Source organism: Schistocerca nitens, chromosome 2 (genome assembly GCF_023898315.1).
Source record: "Schistocerca nitens isolate TAMUIC-IGC-003100 chromosome 2, iqSchNite1.1, whole genome shotgun sequence".
In the NCBI taxonomy this organism is placed as follows: Eukaryota; Metazoa; Arthropoda; class Insecta; order Orthoptera; family Acrididae; genus Schistocerca; species Schistocerca nitens.
Window position 1 is genome coordinate 193,193,307 of NC_064615.1, and position 25,681 is coordinate 193,218,987.

The 25,681-nt window shown below is 44.0% G+C and overlaps 1 protein-coding gene across 1 annotated transcript in view; it reads right to left on the reverse strand.

Annotated features, from left to right (window-relative positions):
- The window catches only part of LOC126235885 (GPI transamidase component PIG-T), a 110,028-nt gene extending 84,416 nt beyond the window's left edge, over nt 1-25,612 (reverse strand). Inside the window, exons 1-2 of the mRNA XM_049944811.1 lie at nt 25,302-25,612; nt 6,343-6,520 (exon numbers count right to left, since the gene is read on the reverse strand). Coding sequence (XP_049800768.1) covers nt 6,343-6,520; nt 25,302-25,488 — 365 coding nt within the window. The 5' untranslated portion in view covers nt 25,489-25,612. The remainder of the gene's footprint in view (nt 1-6,342; nt 6,521-25,301) is intronic.
- Nucleotides 25,613-25,681: the final 69 nt, after the last annotated feature.

Here is a 25,681-nt window from a genome sequence, read left to right on the forward strand (position 1 = left end):
GCTTGTAGGCTACTTAAGGAGTCACTACAGATGATGAACTCACCTGCGCAGGAGCAGATATGCTCAAGAGTGCAAGAGATGGCCACCAACTCTGCAGCGAATACACTGCAGCCATCTGGCAAGGAGCGCTGTTTAGTATGGCCAGCGTGAGCGTAAGTGAAGATAGCGTGACCATCGACCACTGAGCCATAAGTGTAGACTATTTATGAGCCCTGGAACTCATCGAGAATAGAGAAAAAAAGACGGTAGAGGGCCTCAGGTGGAACTGAGCCTTTTGGACCTTGTGATAGGTCCAGATGAAGTTGTGGCCAAGGCATGGACCATGGAGACATACGTAAGTTGACCCACAGGAAAGGTGGTAGAAGAAAAGTGTTGAGTGCAGTAAGAAGTGATCAGACACAGACTGCAACTGGAATCCCCAATCTGAGCTGCCACTGTGGGGATGGATTGCAGTGTTAGGGAAAAGGAGACGGTAATTTGGATGGTGAGGTGAACTATGAATGTGGGCAGTATAATTCACATGCAGTTACTGTCACCTAGTATCCAATTGAGGAATGCCAGCTTCTAAGAGGAGGCTGTTCGCTGAGGTGGTTCAGAAAGTCCCGTGACAAGCCAAACTCCACAGTGGTGTATAGGGTCCAGCAGCCGCAATGCTGAGGGCAATGCTGAACCATAAACCAGGCTCCCTTAGCCAAGACGGGACTGCACAAGGGCTTTGTACAGCTGCAGTAGTGTAAGGCAATTAGCGTCCCAGTTGGTGTGGCTCACGTATCCAATCATATTAAGATGCTGCCAGCACTTTTCCTTTAGCTGATGAAGATGAGGAAACCAAGTTAAATAGGCGTCGAAGACCAGTCCCAAAAAGCAGTAAGTCTCCCTACATTAAGTAGTTGCTCATCGAGGTAAAGTTCTGGATAGGGGTAGACAGTATGACGATGATACAAGTGCATGACGCAAGTCTGGGTGGCTGAAAACTGAAAACCATGAGTGTGGTCCCACGACTGTGCCTTTCATATGGCTCCTTGCAGTCAATGTTCAGCCACATCAATAGAAGAGGAGCAGAAGGATATAAAAAATTGTCAGCTTATAGGATGGGAGATACTGAGGACCCCAATGATAGTGGGAAACCATTAACGGCAATTAAAAGAGTGGGAAGCTCAGGACAGTGCTCTGCATAACACCATCTCTTGGATATAGGGCGAACTGTGCGAAGCACGACTCGAAGTCTGAAAGTGTGGAGCGACAATAAGTTCCGTATAAAAATCAGAAGCGGGCCCGGAGGCCCCACTCATGCACAGTAGCACGATTGCGGTGTTGCCAAGTGGTATTGAAGTCTTTCGTCATGTCGAAAAAGACGGCAATAAGGTGTTGTCGCCGGGAGAAGGCCGATCGGATGGCAGACTCCAAGTGGATCAAGTTGTTGGTGGTTGGTTGCTTGGTTTAAAAGTGGGGGGAAGGGACTAAACTGCTTGGTAATCATTCCCTTGTTCCGAATAAAACAATGCCACACGGGGGAGAAACAAACGAGACCTGCAACACAAAACAGAAAGAAAGGAAAAACCACAAGAACGAAGGAAAGTAACAAACACTAAAAGGAGCAAAAGAAGACAAGAAAACAACAAAGAAACACGAGAAACAGTTAGAAGAGAGTAAAACAAGAAAGTAGATTACAGTGGCTGGCCGATGACGAGAATAAAAAGGAGAAGCCAGCACCTCTGCAACACATTAAAACCACCACCATAAAAGCGCTAGGGCGGATGACGCAGAGGGACAAAGGACAGGCGCAAAAACTTAGATCAAATGATAAAACCCACCCTCACAAATAAAACATAAAACTAAAGCTGCTGTTGAGGCATTGTTGCCCCCACACCTAAGGTAGGGTGCTGGGTAAGTTAAAAGACTGCTGCAGGGTGACTAAAAATGGGCAGTCCAGCAAGAGATGGATGACTATCATTTGTGAGCCACAGTGACACTGAGGTGGGTCCTCACGATGGAGAAGGTAACCTTGCGTTAGCCACATATGGCCAATGCGGAGCCGGCAGAGGACAACTGATTCCCTGCGAGAGGCCCGCATGTTAAGACTTACACACATTCGTAATCTCCTTAATGACACACAGTTCGTTGTGCGTACTGTTATGCCATTCTGTCTCCCAAAGCTGAAAAACACCGTGGCATAAGACAGAACACAGGTCAGGTTCAGAGAAGCCGATCTCCATAAGCAGTTTACATGTAGCCTGTTTGGCCAGCCTGTCGGCAAGTTCATTGCCTGGGATTCCGACATGACCTGGGGTCCAGACAAAGACCACTGAACGACTAGACCGTTCCAGGGCATAGATGGACTCCTGGATGGTCACTACCAAAGGATGACGAGAGTAGCACTGGTCGATAGCTTGTAGGCTACTCAAGGAGTCAGTACACAGAAGAAACTAGTCCCCATGGCATGAATGGATGTGCTCAAGAGCACAAGATATGGCCACCAGCTCTGCAGTGAAAACACTGCAGCCATCAGGCAAGGAATGCTGTTCCATATGTCCTCCATGGACATACGCAAAGCCGATGTGACAATCAGCCACCGAGCCATCGGTGTAAACTGCTTCATGGCCTCGGTACATGTTAAGAATCGACAAGAAGTGGCAGCGGAGAGCGCGGTGTTAACTGAGTCCTTAGAGCCATATAATAGGTCCAGGCGAAGCCACGGCCTGGGTGTACACCCTGGAGATGTACGTGAATGGACCCCAAAATTAGGTAGTAAAGGCAAGGACTCCAGTTTAGATAGAAGGGATCGGACATGAACTGCAATTGTAAGCCCTGACCTGGGCCACTGATGTGGGAGATGAACCGGCATGGGTGGGAAAAGGAGACGGTAATTCGGATGCGCCGGGGAACTACGAACGTGTGCAATGTAACTGGCCAGCAGTTGTGCATGCTTAACCTTCAATGGAGGGACCCCAGTCTCCACCAGGATGTTGGTCACTGGACTTGTCCTAAAAGCTCCCGTTGCTAGTCGAATGCCACAGTGGTGTGCTGGGTTGAGTAAATGTAACGGTGAAGGTGCCGACGAAACAGACACCACACTCCCATAGTCAAGGCAGGATTGAACAAGGGCTCTGCAGAGCTGCAGCAGTGTAGAGCGATTTGCACCCCAGTTAGTGTTGCTCAGGCAGCAGAGGGCATTGAGGTGCTGCCAGCACTTCGGCTTAAGCTGTCAAAAGTGAGGAAGTCAAGTCAATCGGGCATCGAAAACTAGTACTAAGAATCGATATGTCTCCACTACAGTGAGTGGATCGTCATTAAGGTACAATTCTGGTTCAGGATGAATGTGAAAGACTGGGGGGTAATTCTCCAATGCAGAGCCTTGAGCATAGTGCTCAGCAAAGTGCTCGGCAATCATGTTTGCGTTGCTAGAAAACACTCCATCGATGGTAACGCCACGGACACCTGTTGGGGGTCTGGTACCCAACAACATGTCTGATCTTCATCCAGACTTGGGAAGGTGACATATGGCACCCAATGGTCGAGACATACCTCTCCCAACACTCCTGTTTCCGCCTTTTGATAAGCTGGTGAATGCGGACACGGAGCCTTTTAAAGGCTATTAGGTGCTCTAGGGAAGGGTGCCACTTATGTCGCTGTAGAGCTCGCCAATGATCTTTAATTGCCTCAGCGAATTCCGGAAACCACCAAGGTACCGACTTTTGCTTGGGGCACTCCAAAGAATGAGGGAGTGCATTTTCCACTGGAGATATGATTGTTGTAGTTACCTGCTCAACTACAACATTGATGGCACCATGCGGGGGAGATTCAACGGTGACAGCAGAGGTGAAGGCTTCCCAGTCTGCCTTGTTGAAAGCCCTTCTTGGTAGACGTCCGTGGGCATGACGCCAGGGGCGTGACAAGAAGGTGGGGAAGTGGTCACTGCCACACAGGTTGTCATGTACTCTCCAATGGATATATGGGAGAAGTCCTGGGCTGCAAAGTGATAAATCAATGGCTGAGTAACTGCCATGAGCCACACTGAAATGTGTGATGGCCCCAGTATTTAAGAGGCTGAGGCCAAACTGAGACAGTAAAGATTCGACATCTCTGCCTTGGCCAGTAAGCATGGTGCCACCCCATAAGGGGTTACGAGCGTTAAAATCTCCCAAAAGTAGGAAAGGTTCAGGGAGTTGAGCAATCAGTGCAGTCAATGTGTTCAGGTGTACTGCAATATCTGGAGGAAGATATATGTTGCAGACAGTAGCAAGCCAGTGGGTGTGTTGGGACCTTCCATCGAGCTACGGACCGGACCCCCTTGAAGACGTCTCCCGCAGTCGGAGACGAAACGTTAGGAACCACCACAGAATGCATCAACCAACCACGGCATAACGGCCCGGATAATTATAATGGAGATGATATTTCCGGCCGTGAAAGTCTACATTTTAGTATTAGTTATTTCCTGCGTCATATGTATCATGACAGCCACGACTTCAAGAGGGGTTTGAAGGGGCACAGGCTCATTACATACCAAGTTCAGGAAATAGACGCAAACTCCACCTGTCTCTCTATTATATTCGCTACGGTTCTTGTTAATAACCCCTGTAGTCGAGAAGGGCAGGGGTCCGCAATGCCGGGAACCAGATTTCCTGGAGGGCAACGCAGAAAGCAGGCAGGTGTAAAGCTTAACAATTGCTGCAGCTCAACCAGGTGGTGGAAAAAACTGTCGCATTTCCACGGGAGAATAATGTGATCGTGAGGCTGGGAAGGCATGGAACATTCAATGAGGCAGTTTACGCCTCAGGGTCACCTGCCGCATCCAACTTATTTCCTGAACAGTCTATATCCATTGTGTCAGAGTCCAGCAAGATCTAGGTCCTCAGTGATGCCACAATCTCCACCCCATCCTCAGACGCAGAACTTGTAGATAGCGGTGGTGTGGGAGCCACCAGAATTCCCTTTGGTCTTGGGGGTCTTCTTTTTGGGTTTCTCTCACTGCCCCTTGGGTTTCTCTGGCTTGGAGGGATTTTGTGATTCAGTCTCCAGGACTGAGGATAATCGTGAAGCCCTACGACCAGCTGCTTGCGGGTGTCATCTTTCCCACTAGCAGAAACCTGGGAAGGGAGTGACCCAAGGGACCCCTTCCTGGCGAGAGGAGCTGAAAAAGACTTGCACTTCTCTGGCTGAGAAGTGGGGACTGGTGTCCCCGATGGCGGGGGCGGGAGGGGGGGGGGCAGGGGGGAGGGGGGGCGGGTGCTCCAGAGGTAGGTAAGTGGTGCGGGAGCAATAGGGAGGGACGTGCCCCCCCACCATCAAGGGTGCAAGTGTAGTCTTCTGGCTTGGAGAGCCAACTGGAATTAGTGGAACTGGTGGGGCTACAACTGTTATCATAGCAGTGGCATAAGAGGAGGTCATAGCCACAGGATGGAGGCACTCACATTTCCTCTTAGCCTCGGTGTAGGTCAGTCGGTCCAGGGTCTTATATGCCATGATTTTCCTTTCTTGCTGTAAAATCCTGCAGTCTGGTGAGCAAGGTGAACGATGCCCTCCACAGTTGGCACAGATGGGTGGCAGGACATATGGAGTATTGGGATGCGAAGGACAACCACAATCTCGACATGTGACACTGGAAATACAGCGGGACGACATATGGCCAAACCTCAGCACTTAATGCACTGCATCGGGGGAGGGATATATGGCTTGACATCACAGTGGTAGACCATCACCTTGACCTTCTCGGGCAATGGGTCACCCTCGAAGGCCAAGATGAAGGCACTGGTGGCAACCTGATTATCCTTCAGACCCTTATGGACACGCCAGACAAAATGAACACAGTTCGTCAAAAGAAGGTCCCTGTGGTTGGTTGATAGTGAGTGAGTGAGTGAAGGAAGGAAAGAAGGAAGGAAGGAAGTTTAGGTTTAATGTCCAGTCCACGGCAAGGTCATTAAAGACTGAGCACAAGCTCAGATTCGGAAAGGACAGGAAATCAATAGTGTCCTCTGAAAGGTCCCCCCCCCCCCCCAACCCCCCTCCGCCCCACCCCAAGCATTATTCTTAAACGATTTAGAGAAATGATGGAAAACCCAAGTATGGATGGCCAGATGAGAATTTGAATTAACATTCTCCCAAATACTAATCCAATTTCTCACTGTTTTTAACATCAGCTGACTGAATGCAAAGAAGGAAATATTCATATGGGTTATGTCTTTGATTTCATTTAAAGTTAAAATCAATTCTTTTGCTACTTTAAGATAGCAGGAGTGTGGTTTCCTTGGAGATCAGCCGTAGCTATTGATCTACTACTGAACATTAATCTATTACAGATGCTTTACAAAGCATAATTAATAAACAATGACCAGCATTACTTACTCCTTGTTGGTTGGCTTAAACCATGCCCAAACTTCAGCCCCTGGTGCTGCATCACGCACAGGATATCCCCAAAGTTGGTGCCGCCACAGGCCTCCTGTGAGACTCACGTGTAATTCTTGTACATCAAACTGGGCAACAATCTCACCCAGTGGACGTGGAAAGAGGTGACTGTGTTTGACTAAAAAAATTCAAAAAATTTCTCCTTTAGGACATATGTGTTATAAACTTATATTACTGGAACTAATAGTAATTTGAAGAAAGTTTGTGGATCATAGTCACAACTTTTTATACCCTTCATACAATTAAAATTTCAAGGCTATACCATACACCATTCTCATATTACACGAAATCAAATTTGGGAGAAAAAAAAAAAACTAAAAAGAAGAATCGATTGTGATAATTTGTTGTTTTTGCTAATGGATTGTATAAATGCTTTTGCAAGAACTCAAACTGAGCAAGAAGCAAGGCTATCACACAGAAGCAAATGGATGAATATGTTTCATGATTATAACCAGAATGTACACTACTGGCCATTAAAATTGCTACACCACAAAGATCATGTGCTAAAGACGCGAAATTTAACCGACAGGAATAAGATGCTGTGATATGCAAATGATTAGCTTTTCAGAGCATACACGCAAGGTTGGCGCCGGTGGCGACACCTACAACGTGCTGACATGAGGAAAGTTTCCAACCGATTTCTCATACACAAACAGCAGTTGACCGGCGTTGCCTGGTGAAACGTTGTTGAGATGCCTCGTGTAAGGAGGAGAAATGCGAACCATCACGTTGCCAACTTTGATAAAGGTCGAATTGTAGCCTATCGCGATTGCAGTTTATCTTATCGCGACATTGCTGCTCACGTTGGTCAAGATCCAATGACTGTTAGCAGAATATGGAATTGGTGGGTTCAGGAGGGTAATATGGGACGCCGTGCTGGATCCCAATGGCCTCGTATCACTAGCAGTCGAGATGACAGGCATCTTATCCGCATGGCTGTAACGGATCGTGCAGCCACGTCTCGATCCCTGAGTCAACAGATGGGGAAGTTTGCAAGACAACAAGCATCTGCACGATTACCCTTGCGCTGCATCACAGACAGGAGTGCCTGCGATAATGTACTCAATGATGAACCTGGCTGCACGAATGGCAAAATGTCATTTTTTCGGACGAATCCAGGTTCTGTTTACAGCAACATGATGGTCGCATCCGTGTTTGGTGACATCGCGGTGAACGCACATTGGAAGCATGTATTCATCATCGCCATACTGGCATATCACCCGGTGTGATGGTATGGGGTGCCAATTGTTACACGTCTCAGTCACCTCTTGTTCGCATTGATGGCACTTTGAACAGTGGACGTTACATTTCAGATGTGTTACGATCTGTGGCTCTACCCTTCATTCGATCCCTGCGAAACCCTACATTTCAGCATGATAATGCACGACCACATGTTGCAGGTCCTGTACGGGCCTTTCTGGATACAGTAAATGTTCGACTGCTGCCTTGGCCAGCACATTCTCCAGATCTCTCACCAACTGTAAATGTCAGGGCAATGGTGGCCGAGCAACTGGCTCATCACAATACACCAGTCACTACTCTTGATGAACTGTGGTATCGTGTTGAAGCTGCATGGGCAGCGGTACCTGTACACGCCATTAAAGCTCTGTTTGACTCAATGCCCAGGCGTATCAAGGCCGTTATTATGGCCAGAGGTGGTTGATCTGGGTACAGATTTCTCAGAATCCATGCACCCAAATTGCGTGAAAATGTAATCACATATCAGTTCTAGTATAATATATTTGTCCAATGAATACCCATTTATCATCTGCATTTCTTCTTGGTGTAGCAATTTTAATGGCCAGTAGTGTAGTTTCACCACCGTTTGTTTCTCAGGTTGAAATACAATCAGCAATTACAAAAAACACTTTCAGCTCTCTGAATTGTCAAAATAATCAATTATGCAAAATGTAAGGAAAAAAATCACTGCTACTCCCCATAAAGATTACATGTTGAGTTGCAGACAGGCACAAAGAAAAGACTGTTACACACTTATCTTTTGAACAAAGCCTTCTTCAGAACAGGAAACCCACACCAGAGAAGCAAAAGCAGTAATCTTAAGGTGGAGGGGAAGGGACAGCAGGGTACAGGTGGGGAGAGAGAAGAGAGCTGTCTGGTGGCATGTGTACAGTGTCTAGATGGCAGCATGAAAAGACTGCCTCAAGCACAGCGTTGCCAACGGTGGGGAAGAAAGAGGGGGTGGGGATGGGGATGGAAAAGTTGATGAGCAGGGAAGAGGAAATTCGGGCAAGTGTGTTGCCAGAGGGTGGCATATAATGGATAGTGAGGAGGAGACAGAATAGTAGGGAAATAAACTGTTGGGTGGAGGGTCTGGGGATAGTAGTTTACCGTAGGCTGAGGCGGGGATAATCTTGGGAGCGGAGAATCTGTTCTAAGGATAACTCCCATCTGCACAGTTCAGAAAAGCTGGTGACATAGAGGAGAAGCGAGATGGCTCTGCTAGTGAAGCAGAAATCTAGCGTGTTATGTTCCAGTTGCATGTTGTGCCACAGGGTGGTTTACTTCGCTTTTGGGCAAAGTTTGCCAGTGGCCACTAATGCTAGTGGACAGCTGGTTGGTTGTCATGCCAAAATAAAAAACTGTGTAATGTTTGCAGCAGAGCTGGTATATGATATGGCTGTTTTCACAAGTGGTCCTGCCTCTGATGGGGTAGGATAAGCCAGTGGCAGGACTGGAATAGAAAATGCTGAGTGAGTGGATTGGGCAGGTCTTGCGCCTGGATCTTCTACATGTGCTTAGGCCTACGATTTGGGGTGGTATTTGGATGGGCTAGGATGCTGTGGAGATTTGGTGGGTGGCGGAACACCACTTTAGGAGAGTGGGAAGGATCTTCGGTAGAACATTCCTTATTTCAGGGCGCGATGATAGGTAAACAATGGCCTCAAGCAGGATGTGGTTCAGTTGTTCCAGTCTGCAGTGGTAATGGGCGATGAAGGGGGCACTCTTCTGTAGTTGGTTCTTCGGGGTGGTAGGAGGAGAGTCTGTCTGCAGACTAGGTCTGGGGGTCCGTCTTCGCGATAGTACCCTGTCTGTGAGGGCCTTGGTGAGACCTTTAGCGTTACTGGGCAAAGGAGTTTTTGTCACTGTAGATATACTGTCTACTGAGGCCAGGTTGTATGGGAGGGATTGTTTGTTGTGGAAGGCATGACAGCTGCCAAATTCAGGTATTTTCGGTCATTGGTGAGTTTAATGTGGACAGATGAGTGGACAGAGCCATCAGAGAGGAGAAGATCAATGTCCAGGTTTTAGCAGGACTAGGTGAAGTGGATGGGAGAGAAGGTGTTGAGATTGAGAAGGACTATTCACATTCTGTCGCCCTCATTGTCTGTAGCCCTCTGCCAAAGCACCTGCCTGTCTTGCCCCCTCCCTGCTCCTCTGCTTCTCAAGTGCCCATTTTCCCCTCCCCAACTCTCTGCTCCGCATTCCCCTGACACTCCACCTGGGGCAGTCTTGTCGTGCCTCCATCTAGTCCCCACACACTCCACCAGACAGCACTCTTCTCTCCTCGCTACCACACCCAGTCCCCTACTTGTTTGTTTCTTTTAGGGCACAAAAACAACTAAGGTCATAAGTGCCATTGTTATAACCTTAGGACAGCAAGAAGTACACAAATTTAAAAGTGACTATGCATTAAGCCCAGCCCATGAAAAGAAAGTAAGCTAAGAACAAGAACTTCCTCATGTATAAAGGTCCACAAAATATGCTGCAGGACAGTGGAGGTCCGAAACCAAAGATTAAATGCCCTTTGCCACACTGCTATGCTGGATAAAAAGTAAAACGCAGTTGACAGCCTGCACATTGTCCACTGATAATTCAGACAGCACACATATATGAGAACGTAAATGGTTACAAAAAGGGCATTCAGTCAGGAAATGACGGACTGTCAAAGGTTGCTGACAATGAGCACAAAGTGGTGGGGGATCACCACTTAACAAATGGCGAAGGCTAAAATGACAATGCCCAATATGCAACTTAGCTAAAATGATCACCTCGCAGCGAGAGGGCCGAGATCAGGTGCGCCAAGCCGCAGGGAGAGGTTTAATTTCTCGGAGCTTGTTACCATGAAGAGAAGACCAGTGGTGATGCCAAAGCAACACCACCTGCAGACAGATGGCAACAAGCAGATCATCCAAAGGCAAGAAAAAGCTAGCAGACTGAGGTAAAAGGATTGCAGCCTTGGCAGCAACGTCAACAGCCTCATGTCCCATCAGACTGACGTGACCAGAAACCCACAAAAACATCACAGTGGCTCCCTCAACAGCCAGCAAATGGAAGCTTTCTTGGACCCATCGCACTAAGGGATGGACTATGTACAGCACACACAGGCTCTGAAGGGCACTGAGAGAGTCGAAGTAAATGACACAATTTAAAAGCCTGTGTCGCCGGATGTACTGCATGGCTTGATACAGGGTGAAGAGCTCCACTGTAAATACTGAGCAGTGTTCTGTAAGCTGATACCGTAAAGTGCCAAGTGCCAATGATGAAGGCACACCCGACACCACTGTCAGTCTTGGAGCCATCAGTGTACACGAAGGTGCTGACATTAAATTGTGTACAAAGGTCGAGAAACTTACTGCAATAGATTGAATCCAAGGTAGTCCCAGATGAATACAGGCCGCCGCACAAAACCGACATGGTGAAGGGTTCACATCCACTGGGAATGGGCAGGTAGCATGAAATTAAGCTCCTGGAATAGGAGCTGAAAGCAAACTCCACGAGGTAACAGAGAAGAGGGGACGTGCCCCATAGTGGTGGTCAAGTGAGTCATCGAAAAAGGAGGCATAGGAAGGGTAGCTAGGCTTGGCAGACAAACGGCAAGTGTACCTGCTGATGAGAACATCACTTCGGTATGACAGCATTAGTTTTGCAGCATCTGTATAGAGACTCTCAACTGGGCTAGTGCAAAGAGCACTAGTGGCCATACAGATTCCATGATGATGGACTGTATTAAGACAACATAAGATGGACGGACGTGCAGATGGATAAACAAAACAATTCCTAGTCTAGTTTCAAACAGACAAGGAATCAGTACAAATGGAGAAGAGTGGTCTGATCTGCTCCCCAGGAGGTACCACTGAGGACATGTGTAGGACATTGAGGGACTGGATACAGTGTGCAGCCAGGTAACACACATGGGAGGACCAAGATTGTTTTCTATCAACCATGAGCCCTAGAAATTTTGTAGTTTCAGCAAATGGAAGAGCAGCAGGCCCAATGTGTAAAGATGGTGGAAGAAACCCATTGCGCTGCCAGAAATTCATACAAACAGTTTAGTCAGTGGAAACATGAAAGCCACTGTCAATGCTCCATGAGTAAAGACGATTGAGACTACTGAAGACTCTGCAGAGATGTCCAGTGGGAGCCAGGCCATTAATAGGGTTAATGGTTATAGCAAAGAGGACAACACTCCGGATGAGCCTTGAAACTCCCTATTCTCCTGGATGAAGATGTCCAACAAGGCAGAACCCACACGTACCTTGAAAACTCAGTCTTTTAAAAAGCCTTGGAAGCTCCATGTGTATAGAGTATGGAGGATACCAGTCCTCCAGCAGGAATTGTAGGCCTTCTCCACACCAGAAAACACGCCACAGTCTGGTATTTCGGCAGAGAGACATTCCAGACATGGGTTGACGAAGTGACGAGATGGTCAACTGCAGAACGGCACGCTCAAAATCCACATTGTGCAGTGGTTAGTAGGTTGTGAGATTCAAGCCAACCAGCCATGAATCATATGTTCCATCACCTTGAAAACACAACTGGTGAGAGAAATGGGGCAGTAGTCCTTACCAGGCTTAGATACAGATATGACAGTGGCTTCAGACCCGCGTCTGGGAAACACGTCTATCCAGATGTGATTGTATATATGAAGGAGAAAGTGCTTGCCTGCAAAAGAAAGGTGCTGCAACATCTGAAGGCCAACATCGTCTGGCCCTGGGGCTGAAGATCGGTGTGAAGCAAGAGCATGCTCTAATTCCCTCATAGTAATAGTGGCATTGTAGCATTCACGATCTGAGAGGAGAAAGGTATCATCCGAGCTGACTCCACTTGTTTCCAAGGAAAGAGGGCGGGTTGATACTGGATGGAGCTCAAAATCTCCACAAAATATTGGCCCAAGGTGTTGGAGATAGCTATAGGGTCCACAATGACATCACCTGCTATGGTCAGGCTGAAAATCGGGGAACAGACCTAGGTCCCAGAGAGCCAACAAAGGCTGCCCTACATGATGGAAGAGGGAGTGGAACTGTTGAAAACACTAGTACAGGAAATCCAACTAGCTTTTTAGCTATCACGAAGAATGCAACAACACTGCACACACAACTGTTTATAACAAATACAGTTCACCATTGTAGGATGATGGTTAAAAATGTAGAGACCACGTCTCTATGCATGAATCGCATCGCGGCACGCTTCAGTCCACCATGAGACTGGGACACGGCACAGTACAGATGAAGTGTGACATATGTAACCTTCTGCAGTGGTAAAAATAACATTCCTGAGGTATTCTATCGGGTCATCACAACTGTGGAAATGCCATTTGTTAAAGGTCGCCAGGGAGGAATAAAGCCTCCAGTCAGTCTTAGAAAGCTGCCAATTGGGTTTACACGTAGGTGGGGTAGAAATCAGCAAATGGATAGCACAAGAAATGGTTGCTCAAGTTTGTGTCAGAGAGAACAGACCACTCAAGATGATGGGCAAGCTGGGCAGTGCAGAATGAGAGGTCCAAATGGGAGTAGGTGTGCGTGGCATCTGAAAAGAAAGTGGGTGCTCCAGTGTTAATACAGACGAGGTTGAATTGATTGAGAAGGCCAACCAAGATGGCACCTCTCTGAAGGGTTCTGAAAGAACCCGACAGGGAATGGTCTGCATTAAAGTCACCGAGCAGCATAAAGGTGTGAGGGAGTGATCAATTAGCTGGAGGAAGACTGCCCTGGTGACACTGAATGACGCAGGGATGTATACATTGTAAAGAGAAAAGGTCAAGTGAAGAAGGATAATGCGGGCTGCAACAGCTTGCAGCTGAGTGTTCAGTGAGATTGTTTGGCTATAAACGTCATGCCAGATGAGCAGCACGAATCGCCCTTGAGACGGAATGCCATCTCCAGAGGGGATGGTCAAAGTGGACCAGAAGGAAATATGAGAGGTCAAAGCGGTCGCAAGGACACAATATTGTTTCTTGGAGGCAGAGAACAAGTGGACACTGTGATTCCAAGGGCAGCCGTAATTCCTCCTTGTTGGATCTAGAGCCATGAACACTCCCTTAGAGGAGTCATAATGGGATAAAGGGAGGAGGGAACAAATGAAGAGTTGTCACCTTGGCAGCTGCCGAGTGCCAACCTTCGAAAACTCAGTACTACAGGGCTGGAAGATCCTGTTCCATGAGATCTACAGAGATGTCAGCATTCTCACTGGGTCAGCCTGCAGATTCCACGGCAGAAAAACGGTAGGTGATCTGCACCGGCAAAATGGAAGGTGGCTGATGAGGATACCAGGCAGCGACTCTGTCACAGAGGATCTACAAGTCAGGAAAGGAGAAGACCTTTTGCTTTTGTCGAGTTCTAAGAGCCTTTGTGGTTGGCAGATGAAGACTCAGACGTTTGTTGGGTGCAGAGACATAAAAAGTCTTTGCAGTAGTATTACTCTTGTCCTTTCTGACCTGCCAGTTGTGTAGCAGCTGATTTCACCACGTTCGCGAAGATTTGGTGGCTTGTTACACAGCTGGAGGGGAAGGAGACAGGGATGTTACTGTGATACTCGGCAATTTTACAACTGCAGTGCTGAATCTGAGGTTGCAAGTCTGCATGGCCATGTCCTTCATAGAGCGAGGCATAGGAATAACAGCACTTTGGGTGCCAGATGGTAAAATGCAGGGCTTTCACCTAGCCAACAACTAACAAGCAACAGAGTAACATACATTTTCCTTCACCCAGATCTCCTGGACGGCCCACTCACTGAGATACACGGGGTATTCTCAGGATGAGGCTGCATGATCTCTATTGCAATTTATACGGCGGCAAGGAGGGCAGCAATCGTCCTCGTGAGCATCCCTACCACAAGTTCACACATTTGGCCAAGTTTCAACAGGACATGCATGTGTGATTGTAGTGTTGACACTGGTAGCAACACATTGGATTTGGAGTGTATGGTCAGACTGTGATGACTTCATAGACAGCTTTGATTTTCAATGGATGCACTACTCAATCAAACATGAGAAAAAGAGTGCGTGTAGTTACTAATGTTGCATCAACCTTTTTCATTACCTGATGGATTGCAGTGATGCCCTGACAAGAGGGGTAATTTTGGATTTCTCCCTTGGTCAGACCATCAAGCAGCCTAGCGTAAAAAAAAGACCTGCAGAATTCAGCATTTGATGGGCCTCGACAGAAAAAGGATAGCTGTGAAGGAGCGAAGCTGCAAGCAGCTGTTGGGCTTGAAAACCACAACTGGTCTCAAAAAGTAAAGTTCCATTATGTAAACAAGAGCAGGATATCACAGGGCATGCAACTGCATCAACACCTTTCTGAGTAATAAACAGATTAACCGTAGTAAAGGACTGCAGCTGGGAGAGTCTTTGAATCTTTAGCTTCATTCTGTTTATGTTTAGTAGACAGACTGACATGGTGATTGGCTCATTGCAAGAAAATCCCCCACGACTGCCAGTGTCTCTGATGGCGTGCTCCTTCCAACTGGAGGTCGGATAGTACATGTTACCTGGTCACCAGGTAACACATGGCCCAACCTTCAACTTTCAGGAATACACAGAGAGGAGGAAGAAACAAAGAGGAACCTAAAATGCCAAAGCAGAGAAAGGGTAGGATATGGAGAATGAAGAAAGAAAGAAAGAAAGAAAAAACAGTTGAGGGACTGTTCTAATGTCAGGCTACTAAAACTTCAAAATACATTCCTAAAAATATCTCAGACACATTCCTCAAAGGAGGGGAAAAAGAATAGCAGGAGGAGAGATGTGCAGCATGGAAAGGGAACAGGTGCTGCTGCAAAGGCTCCATGGTAGCTAAGCACAAACTCGTCAAAGAGTGGTGAACCCTTGGAGGGGCTGCACCCTATGATAGCTGTTTTTGTTTGATTCGATAGCTGCATTCTGGTATGAGCAGCTGGAGATGGTGGTTATGTGTGTGTGAGGTCTGCTTGTTTGTGTGCTTCTTAAGAAGGCTTTGGTCAAAAGCTAAGTATGTAATTGTCTTTTTGTTGTGCCTGTCAGCAACTCAATGTGTCATCTTTACGGTGGGTAGCAATATAACCTTTTCCTTATTTTGTTGGTATTCCAGCCTGTATTTTCCATTGTTTAATTGTGCAAAATGGTAACTCAAGATCAACATCCAAATTCATCTGTCCTATACATAATAATTTTAATGTTCAATATCAACCACTATTCACCACAAAGGAGGCACTGAGTGGCCAAAAGGCACACTAAAAAAAAAGACTGCCAGACATCAGCAGCTATCGGACTAAGGGCTACAGTCCATTTTCAGTCTTGGTGGCTCTTCTGCTGTGTGCCACTGTTTACAATTTGTTTCCATTGATCGGTGCCAATCGGGAAATAGTATACATTAACCAGTGATACATGCTGAATCTAGAAATACGAATCGGTTACTTTGGTTTTAGACATGGAGAGCACAAGACCAATGATTACTGATCTTGCTGTTATGGATTAAAAGGTTAGTTACTGATTTTCGTATTTATTTTATGCTCTGTGTATTTCTCAGAATATGCCATGATTTCTTGGGACATTGTTTCATATTCCAGTGTTATAGTTTCATTGTGAGTTGACAAAGCCAACATAGGTGACTGGAGGAAAACTGGCTAGCCAATGAATTGGACAGATTTAAAATATACTCACCAACTGGCGGCAGAAAACACAGGCAGAAGGATTGAGGGATGAAGGAAATGGATTGGAGAGGTCTAGTAAAAGGTGTAGATTTTGGGAAAGTCACCCAGAACTGTGGATCGGGGGAGACTTACCGGATGGGATGAGAAGGAAAGACTTGTTGTTGGCAGTTACCAACAATCAGTCTTTCCTTCTCATCCCATCCGGTAAGTCTCCCCCGACATACAGTTATGGCTGACTTTCCCGAAAGAAGTGTAATCTCCAATGAAGAAAAAAAAAATCCAGAAGAAAGAAGAAATATTGAACAGACAGAAGAGCAAAAACCCCTTTATATACTAAATTATAACATTTCTTTGTATAAAAATTGTATACTAAGGTGACAAAAGTGTGAAATACCTCCTAATATTGTGTTAGACCTCCTTTTGCCAGGTGTAGTGCAGCAACTAGACATTGAACGGAATCAACAAGTTATTTGACATCTCCTGCAGAAATACTGAGCCGTGCTGCCTCTATTGTTTTCCATAATTGCAAAAGTGTTGCCAGTGCAGGATTCTGAGCACAAACTGACCTCTCAATTGTGTCCCATAAATGTTCGATGGATTCATGCTGGGTGATCTGGGTGGTCAAATCATTCGCTCTATTTGTTGTACAATGTTCTTCAAACCAACTGTGGCCTGGTGACATGGTTCACTGACATCCATAAAAATTCTATCATTGTTTGGGAACATGAAGTCCATAAATGACTTCAAATGGTCTCCAAGTAGCCGACCATAACCATTTCTGGTCAGAGATGAGTTCAGTTGGACTAGAGGGCCCAGTCTATTCCATGTAAACATAGTTCATACCATTAGGGAGCCACAAGCAGCCTGCACAGTGCCTTGTCGACAACCTGGGTCCATGCCTTCGTGAGGTCTACAACTCACTCGAACCCTACCATCAGCTCTTTCAACTGAAATTGGGACTCATCTGACCAGACCACTGTTTTCCAGTAGTCTAGAGTCCAACTGATATGGTCACGAGCTCAGGAGAGGCACTGCAGATGACGATGTGCTGCTGGCAAAGGCACTCGTGTCAGTCATCTGCTGCTATACCCCTTTAACACCCAATTTCGCCGCACTGTCCTAACTGTTATGTTTGTCGTTCATCCCACATTGGTTTCTGTGGTCATTTCATGCAGTGTTGCTTGTCTGTTAGCACTGACAACTCTACACAAATAGTGCTGCTCTTAGTCATTAAGTGAATACTGTCTGCCACTGTGTTGCCCACGGTGAGAGGTAATGCCTGAAGTCTGGTATTCTCAGCACACTGTGGATCTCTGAATGTTGAATTGCCTAACCATTTCTGGAATTGAATGCCCCATGCATCAAGCTCCAATTACCATGCCACATTCAAAGTCCATCAATTTACATTGTATGGCCATAATCACATCAGAAACCTTTTCACATGAATCATCCGAGTACAAATGACAGCTCTTCCAATGTACTGCCCTTTGTAACCTGTGAAAGAGATACTGCTCCCATCTGTATATGTGCATATCACTAACCCAAGACTTATGTCACCTCAGTGTATGTGGAAACCAATGTATGTGGTTTAGTCTAATATCTGAAAAAGTACATCTGTACAATCATATGTAAGATAGCAGAATCAGAATTTTATTGCTACGTTATATACATAAACATACATAATATAATTGAGACACATACAGAGGAAACCAATTAATGTTAATGTAGGTTTATTAAATTTCCCTACAAAGTTAAATTTATCCACATTGAAAGTTTGTGTGTGTGAATAACAACATTTTTGCACAAGGATGGGATCTAATTTTCTTTCCAGCAAAGTTCATTCCACTTTTTCACTTTTAATTTACTACAGATTGTCATAGGCTTTTGCTGGAGGGTCTAAGAATAGGGTTTTGATCTATGAGATAACACGAAATATTATTTGTTCCTAGTATCAAACAAATGTTGAAAATGGTTTACTGCAAATAATTAAGAAAGGTTGCATATAAACATGAACAATTCATACATGTAAATAAACACCACAGTTAAAACATTTAAAACCCCAAACTGTGGTCAGCATGAAACCACACACTTAATATCATGCATATTTCTAGCAGTAGATCTTAGTGATATTGATAATATCCTCCTATTTACACTAGTTTCATTCTCAAAAAAGATAATTCAGTACCCTAAAAAGATTCAAAGCAACAGTATTAAACAATTTTTCGAGAGTCCATGTCATTTGTAAGTGGAAGACTGTTTAACTTGTTTATGACAATTTGTTCCAACAAATATCTGCAGCAATTCGACAGAATATGCTCCCTTAAGTGTCTGATTTTTATGGGTAATTTGGAAGTTTGATTGTTTAGTTTTAAATTATTTAATTTAAATATTTAGATCATCTGAATCATCTAGGCTGGTTATGGCATCAATGACTTTTTGGGGACTTTGTTCAGTTGTTTCACTTTCAGTGATTACAGATGTGTTATCTGCACGTTACATTGAGAAGTAAATCATTTATATGAAATAAAAACAGCCTAAAGTGGAACCATTTGAGTATCCATGTGAAATAATTTTGCAGTCAGAGAAACAATTTCCTTTACCGGGCATTACAACTACCCTTGGCTTTCTCTCAGATAAATACAGTGTGAACCATCTCAAAGCACTACTATTAAGTCTCTATCTGATTTATGGAGCAATAGGGAGTGCTTTGCAGATACAAAAGCCTTTGCAAGTTCACAAAATTTTCCATGACTCTATGGGACTTGTCTAAAGGTAAGCAGATGTTCTCAACAAATTTGCTGGTGGAAGCATCCGATTCCACTCGTCTGCTTTGACTCGTGACGTAAGGGTGTTGTGGTGTGTGACGTCATTACGGCGTGGAGTTTTTGAGTTGGTTGTGTTTGTAGATGTCATCTTGTTGTGTTTGATGGTACCCTCTGCTAGTGAGTGTGTGTGTGTGTGTGTGTGTGTGTGTGTGTGTGTGTGTGTGTGTGAAATTGTTGGCAGTGTTTGTAGTTAGGGATGTAAGGTTTGGAAGCTTTTCCAGTGTGTTACCAATTATCTTTTGTTTTGTTTTTTGTTTGTTTATGTGTTTGGTGTTACTGGTTTGTTGTCTGTGGTGCAGTAAGACATCTAATTTATTGTGTGGTTTCTGTTGTTAGGTATTGATATGACAATGAAATGTAACAGTGATACGTTACGGCAGGAGATCAGGGATGACATGTTGTTCATTATTAAATTCCGCCAGTTATTTGGACTGATCGATGAGATTGTGAAGTGTAGTATTTGTCGCAAGAAAATGAGGTTGATCAGAATTTCATAGTCTCAGACCAGGGACCGGTACATATGTGTGTGTGTGTGTGTGTGTGTGTGTGTGTGTGTGTGTAGGGAAGGGCTGGGAGGGGGGTCGGTCCGACCTAGTTTGCAGTGCCGGAATTTGTTGGTGGTAAGAAGTAATTGTTATTTTGGGTCTATTCTTCTCGAGTTGTGATATTTCGTATATTTATGGTGTACCGAATGTCTTGATTTATGCAGGGATGTTTGATTTTTATACTGAGGTGTTGTGGTTTTGGTTTTATTTTTCATAGTTTTAGGTGTTGGTTTTTTTGTATCAATAGTTGTGGTTGACTATAAAGGGCAAGGGAACTCACTGATTCCAATTTTCATAGTATTAGTTTTAGGTACTGGCGTTTTGGTTTCGTCAACTGTGGTAAAGGGAAATGTCCAATTCCAGTTTTCGTAGTTTTTAGCTGTAGGTGTCGGTATTTTGGTATCATTAGGTGTGGTGGACCTATATAGGTCAAGGGAACTGTCAGATTCCTATAGATTTTGTTGGTGTAGCAGAATGCTGTTTTTTTTCCGTCATTTTGTGTGGTTTGGGATTGTGTTGTGTTTTTTTATTGTTATATTTAGCTTGTCCGCACCCTAAAGCCCCCAATTTCCTGCATTGTCCTGTTAGTTTGATTGTATTTTTGGAGGGAGATGTTATTGTCATATTTATATGTATTTTTGTGTTTGTTGCCATGTGCGTATAGTGACGTCATAGGTGCCACATTGGAGATGCTTAGAATAGCCATTTCCGCACTACTGATGAGTCATGGGTCACAGCAGGCAGGTGGAATAGGACACTTCCGTAATCCCCTGCTCTTGTCTTTCTGGAAATCAAACTGATTTACACAATATTATATTTTGCTATGAAATATTGGATCTGAGTTGCCACAAGTTTTTTTAAATACTTTTGAAAAGACTGGGAGAAGTCTTACTAATCAGAAGTTTCCTACACCTTACCTTGAGCCTTTCTTGAATAACAGCTTTACTGGGTGAGAATAGATATAAATCAAAATTAACAAATACACAAAATTACAGCCCCTAAGAATAACAAAAATCTTTCAAATATAACAAAAACAGTATTTTAAAGCTTGTTTTTAAACCTTATTCAGAGGGCCTAAAAAAAAAACATATCCTTTCTAGTATAAAAACAATTGCTCTTTCTAATGAGGAAATAAATTATTCATATTTAGCAATATAATATCAAAGTACATACACATTTGATGGAACATGTTTTGCTGACATAGATGATTTATTTGTAACGATTTAAGGCCAGCAGTGCCTGTTATCATCAGTTCTTCTTTATATTTGCTCATGTTTGCTTATGTGAATTTAGGTGAAATATGTGATTCTGCTTATCAGGCATGAGAGTACAGTTCGTTTTTCATACAGGTGTGTGTGTGTGTGTGTGTGTGTGTGTGTGTGTGTGTGTGTGTGTGTGTTTACTATCAGTGGCGCAGGAATAAATTTTCTCAAGGGAATTTGTTACTCACTGCCTGCCATTAGCAATTTAATGGATTTAATGTAAATCAGCCTTTTTCAGTAACTGCCCTTTCTTGGGTTTGGCACATAACCTCAGTACATACACTCTCTATAAACTCTGACTCAATTAGAAATTAAAATTTATTATTAAGTGTGCAGGAGTTGGAAAGATCAAACATGAGAACCATTTGGCGACCAGAGAGAAATCTGGAACCAGATTCACAAACAATTGTGGACGTCAACATGACCTTCCAACAGAATGCTAAAAACTGGAATTGTTGAAAAGTCTTGCACATTGTTGTATATATAAGCCACATGATTAAATGTAATGTACCACTAATGAGAATTGTCACAAAGATCTGAGGAGCCAATATGGTCAGGATAACATCAGAAGGCAATGTCAATGTGATAAAATCTGTAATCACGGTTCAATGCAAACAGTACAAAACTAACATCTAAGTACTGGAGTTGTGTCTTGACCTCTGATCACTGAACATCATATTTCTATTGAGGTCACTAAGGGCTGTGCAATATGACAACTAGTGCAAAATTTCTCTAGAACCAGCACATAAGTTATGTAAATCCATAAGATGATGAAACAAAGCAATGGTGATTAATTGCATATTTATCAAGTACTCTCCTATATTCACTTTGGTCTGGCGTTAACTTCTTTGTTATAATACCTAGAAACAGACCGAGTTCTTCATTGCACAATTACAAATTTTGGCTTTTCATCTCATATTTTCTCCCCTAACACTTCTTTCTTCCCCATGAACCATGGACCTCGCTGTTGGTGGGGGGGCTTGCGTGCCTCAGCGATACAGATGGCCGTACCGTAGGTGCAACCACAACGGAGGGGTATCTGTTGAGAGGCCAGACAAACGTGTGGTTCCTGAAGAGGGACGGTAGCCTTTTCAGTAGTTGCAGGGGCAACAGTCTGGATGATTGACTGACCTGGCCTTGCAACATTAACCAAAACGGCCTTGCTGTGCTGCTACTGGGAACGGCTGAAAGCAAGGGGAAACTACAGCCGTAATTTTTCCCGAGGGCATGCAGCTTTACTGTATGGATAAATGATGATGGCGTCCTCTTGCGTAAAATATCCTGGAGGTAAAATAGTCCCCCATTCGGACCTCCGGGTGGGGACTACTCAAGAGGACGTCGTTACCAGGAAAAAGAAAACTGGCGTTCTACAGATCGGAGCGTGGAACGTCAGATCCCTTAACCGGGCAGGTAGATTAGAAAATTTAAAAAGGGAAATGGATACGTTAAAAGTTAGATATAGTGGGAAATAGTGAAGTTCGGTGGCAGGAGAAACAAGACTTTTGGTCAGGTGAACACAGGGTTATAAACACAAAATCAAATAGGGGTAATGCAGGAGTAGGTTTAGTAATGAATAAAAAAATAGGAGCGTGGGTAAGCTACTACAAACAGCATAGTGAACGCATTATTGTGGCCAAGATAGAAACGAAACCCACGCCTACTACAGTAGTACAAGTTTATATGCCAACTAGCTCTGCAGATGATGAAGAAATTGAAGAAATGTATGATGAGATAAAAGAAATTATTCAGGTAGTGAAGGGAGACTAAAATTTAATAGTCATGGGTGACTGGAATTCGAGAGTAGGAAAAGGGAGAGAAGGAAACATAGTAGGTGAATATGGATTGGGGCTAAGCAATGAAAGAGGAAGCCGCCTGGTAGAGTTTTGCACAGAGCATAACTTAATCATAGCTAACACTTGGTTCAAGAATCATGAAAGAAGGTTGTATACATGGAAGAATCCTGGAGATACTAGAAGGTATCAGATAGATTATATAATGGTAAGACAGAGATTTAGGAACCAGGTTTTAAATTGTAAGACATTTCCAGGGGCAGATGTGGACTCTGACCACAATCTATTGGTTATGAACTGTAGATTAAAGCTGAAAAAAATGCAAAAAGGTGGGAATTTAAGGAGATGGGACATGGATAGACTGAAAGAACCAAATGTTGTACAAAGTTTCAGGGAGAGATTAAGGGAACAATTGACAGGAATGGGGGAAAGAGGTACAGTAGAAGAAGAATGGGTAGCACTGAGGGATGAAGTAGTGAGGCAGCAGAGGATCAAGTAGGTAAAAAGACGAGGGCTAGTAGAATTCCTTGGGTAACAGAAGAAATATTGAACTTAATTGATGAAAGGAGAAAATACAAAAATGCAGTAAATGAAGCAGGCAAAAAGGAATACAGACGTCTCAAAAATGAGATTGACAGGAAGTGCAAAATGGCTAAGCAGGGATGGCTAGAGGACAAATGTAAGGATGTAGATGCTTATCTCACTAGGGGTAAGATAGATACTGCCTACAGGAAAATTAAAGAGACCTTTGGAGAAAAGAGAACCACTTGTATGCATATCAAGAGCACAGATGGAAACCCAGTTCTAAGCATAGAAGGGTAAGCAGAAAGGTGGAAGTAGTATACAGAGGGTCTATACAAGAATGATGTCCTCGAGGACAATATTATGGACATGGAAGAGGATGAAGATGACATGGGAGATATGATACTGTGTGAAGAGTTTGACAGAGCACTGAAAGACCTCAGTCGAAACAAGGCCCCGGGAGTAGACAACATTCCATTGGAACTACTGACGGCCTTGGGAGAGCCAGTCCTGACAAAACTCTACCATCTGGTGAGCAAGATGTATGAAACAGGCGAAATACCCTCAGACTTCAAGAAGAATATAATAATTCCAAACCCGAAGAAAGCAGGTGTTGATAGATGTGAAAATTACCGAACTATCAGTTTAATAAGTCACAGCTGCAAAATACTAACGCAAATTCTTTACAGACGAATGGAAAAACTGGTAGAAGCCAAGATCAGTTTGGGTTCCGTAGAAATGTTGGAACACGTGAGGCAATACTGACCTTACGACTTATCTTAGAAAATAGATTAAGGAAAGGCAAACCTACGTTCCTAGCATTTATAGACTTAGAGAAAGCTTTTGACAATGTTGACTGGAATACTCTCTTTCAAATTCTAAAGGTGGCAGGGGTAAAATACAGGGAGCGAAAGGCTATTTACAATTTGTACAGAAACCAGATGGCAGTTATAAGAGTCGAGGGACATGAAGGGGAAGCAGTGGTTGGGAAGGGAGTGAGACAGGGTTGTAGACTCTCCTCGATGTTATTCAATCTGTATATTGAGCAAGCAGTAAAGGAAACAAAAGAAAAATTCGGAGTAGGTATTAAAATCCATGGAGAAGAAATAAAAACTTTGAGGTTCGCCGATGACATTGTAATTCTATCAGAGACAGCAAAGGACTTGGAAGAGCAGTTGAACGGAATGGACAGTGTCTTGAAAGGAGGATATAAGATGAACATCAACAAAAGCAAAACGATGATAATGGAATGTGGTCGAAATAAGTCAGGTGATGCTGAGGGAATTAGATTAGGAAATGAGACACTTAAAGTAGTAAAGGAGTTTTGCTAGTTGGGGAGCAAAATAACTGATGATGGTCGAAGTAGAGAAGATATAAAATGTGAACTGGCAATGGCAAGGAAAGCGTTTCTCAAGAAGAGAAATTTGCTAACATCAAGTATAGATTTAAGTGTCAGGAAGTCGTTTCTGAAAGTATCTGTGTGGAGTGTTGCCATGGGAAGTGAAACATGGACGATAAATAGTTTGGATAAGAAGAGAATAGAAGCTTTCGAAATGTGGTGCTACAGAAGAATGTTGAAGATTAGATGGGTAGATCACATAACTAATGAGGAGGTATTGAATAGAATTGGGGAGAAGAGGAGTATGTGTCACAACTTGACAAAAAGAAGGGACCGGTTAGTAGGACATGTTCTGAGGCATCAAGGGATCACAAATTTAGCATTGGAGGGCAGCGTGGAGGGTAAAAATCGTAGAGGGAGACCAAGAGATGAATACACTAAGTAGATTCAGAAGGATGTGGGTTGCAGTAAGTACTGGGAGATGAAGAAGCTTGCACAGGATAGGGTAGCATGGAGAGCTGCATCAAACCAGTCTCAGGACTGAAGACCACAACAACAAAAACGCGTCTTTAATTCGTTACATATTAAAGAAAGTTTTTTACCCAGGGATCTGTAGCTCTGAAATGTGAACTAATACAGGGACGATGCAGCAGTTCTGAGCTTTAAAACGAACATACTGCCATTGCTCATCAAAAATCTTGTAATACACAAACTGTAACCTGGTAAATAAAAACAGAATATAAACTTACAAGATTCTGCGTCCGGTTCAACATCCCATACGGTAGTAAATTGGAAATATGCATATACATGATCATCAGGCAGTGGTTTTAAAAGCAGCTCTTCATTAAACACATCGTTTTTTGATGACGCCAACACAACTGTCAAACACAATATTAATGTACTAATTAACTTTGTACCATAACCACTTTCCCCCATAGTTTCAAACAGCGTCTGCTAGGAAACTCATTGAAAGATATGCTACGCTACGTGGTAGCGGTTTTCTACAGGTCTTGAAAATATTATAATGCTGTTGAATAATTTTTTTGTATGCATTGTGTCATTATTTAAGGTTATCAAATTCCAGATTTCTGTATTGAAACTAAGCCATGACGTCAACGCTAAACAACTT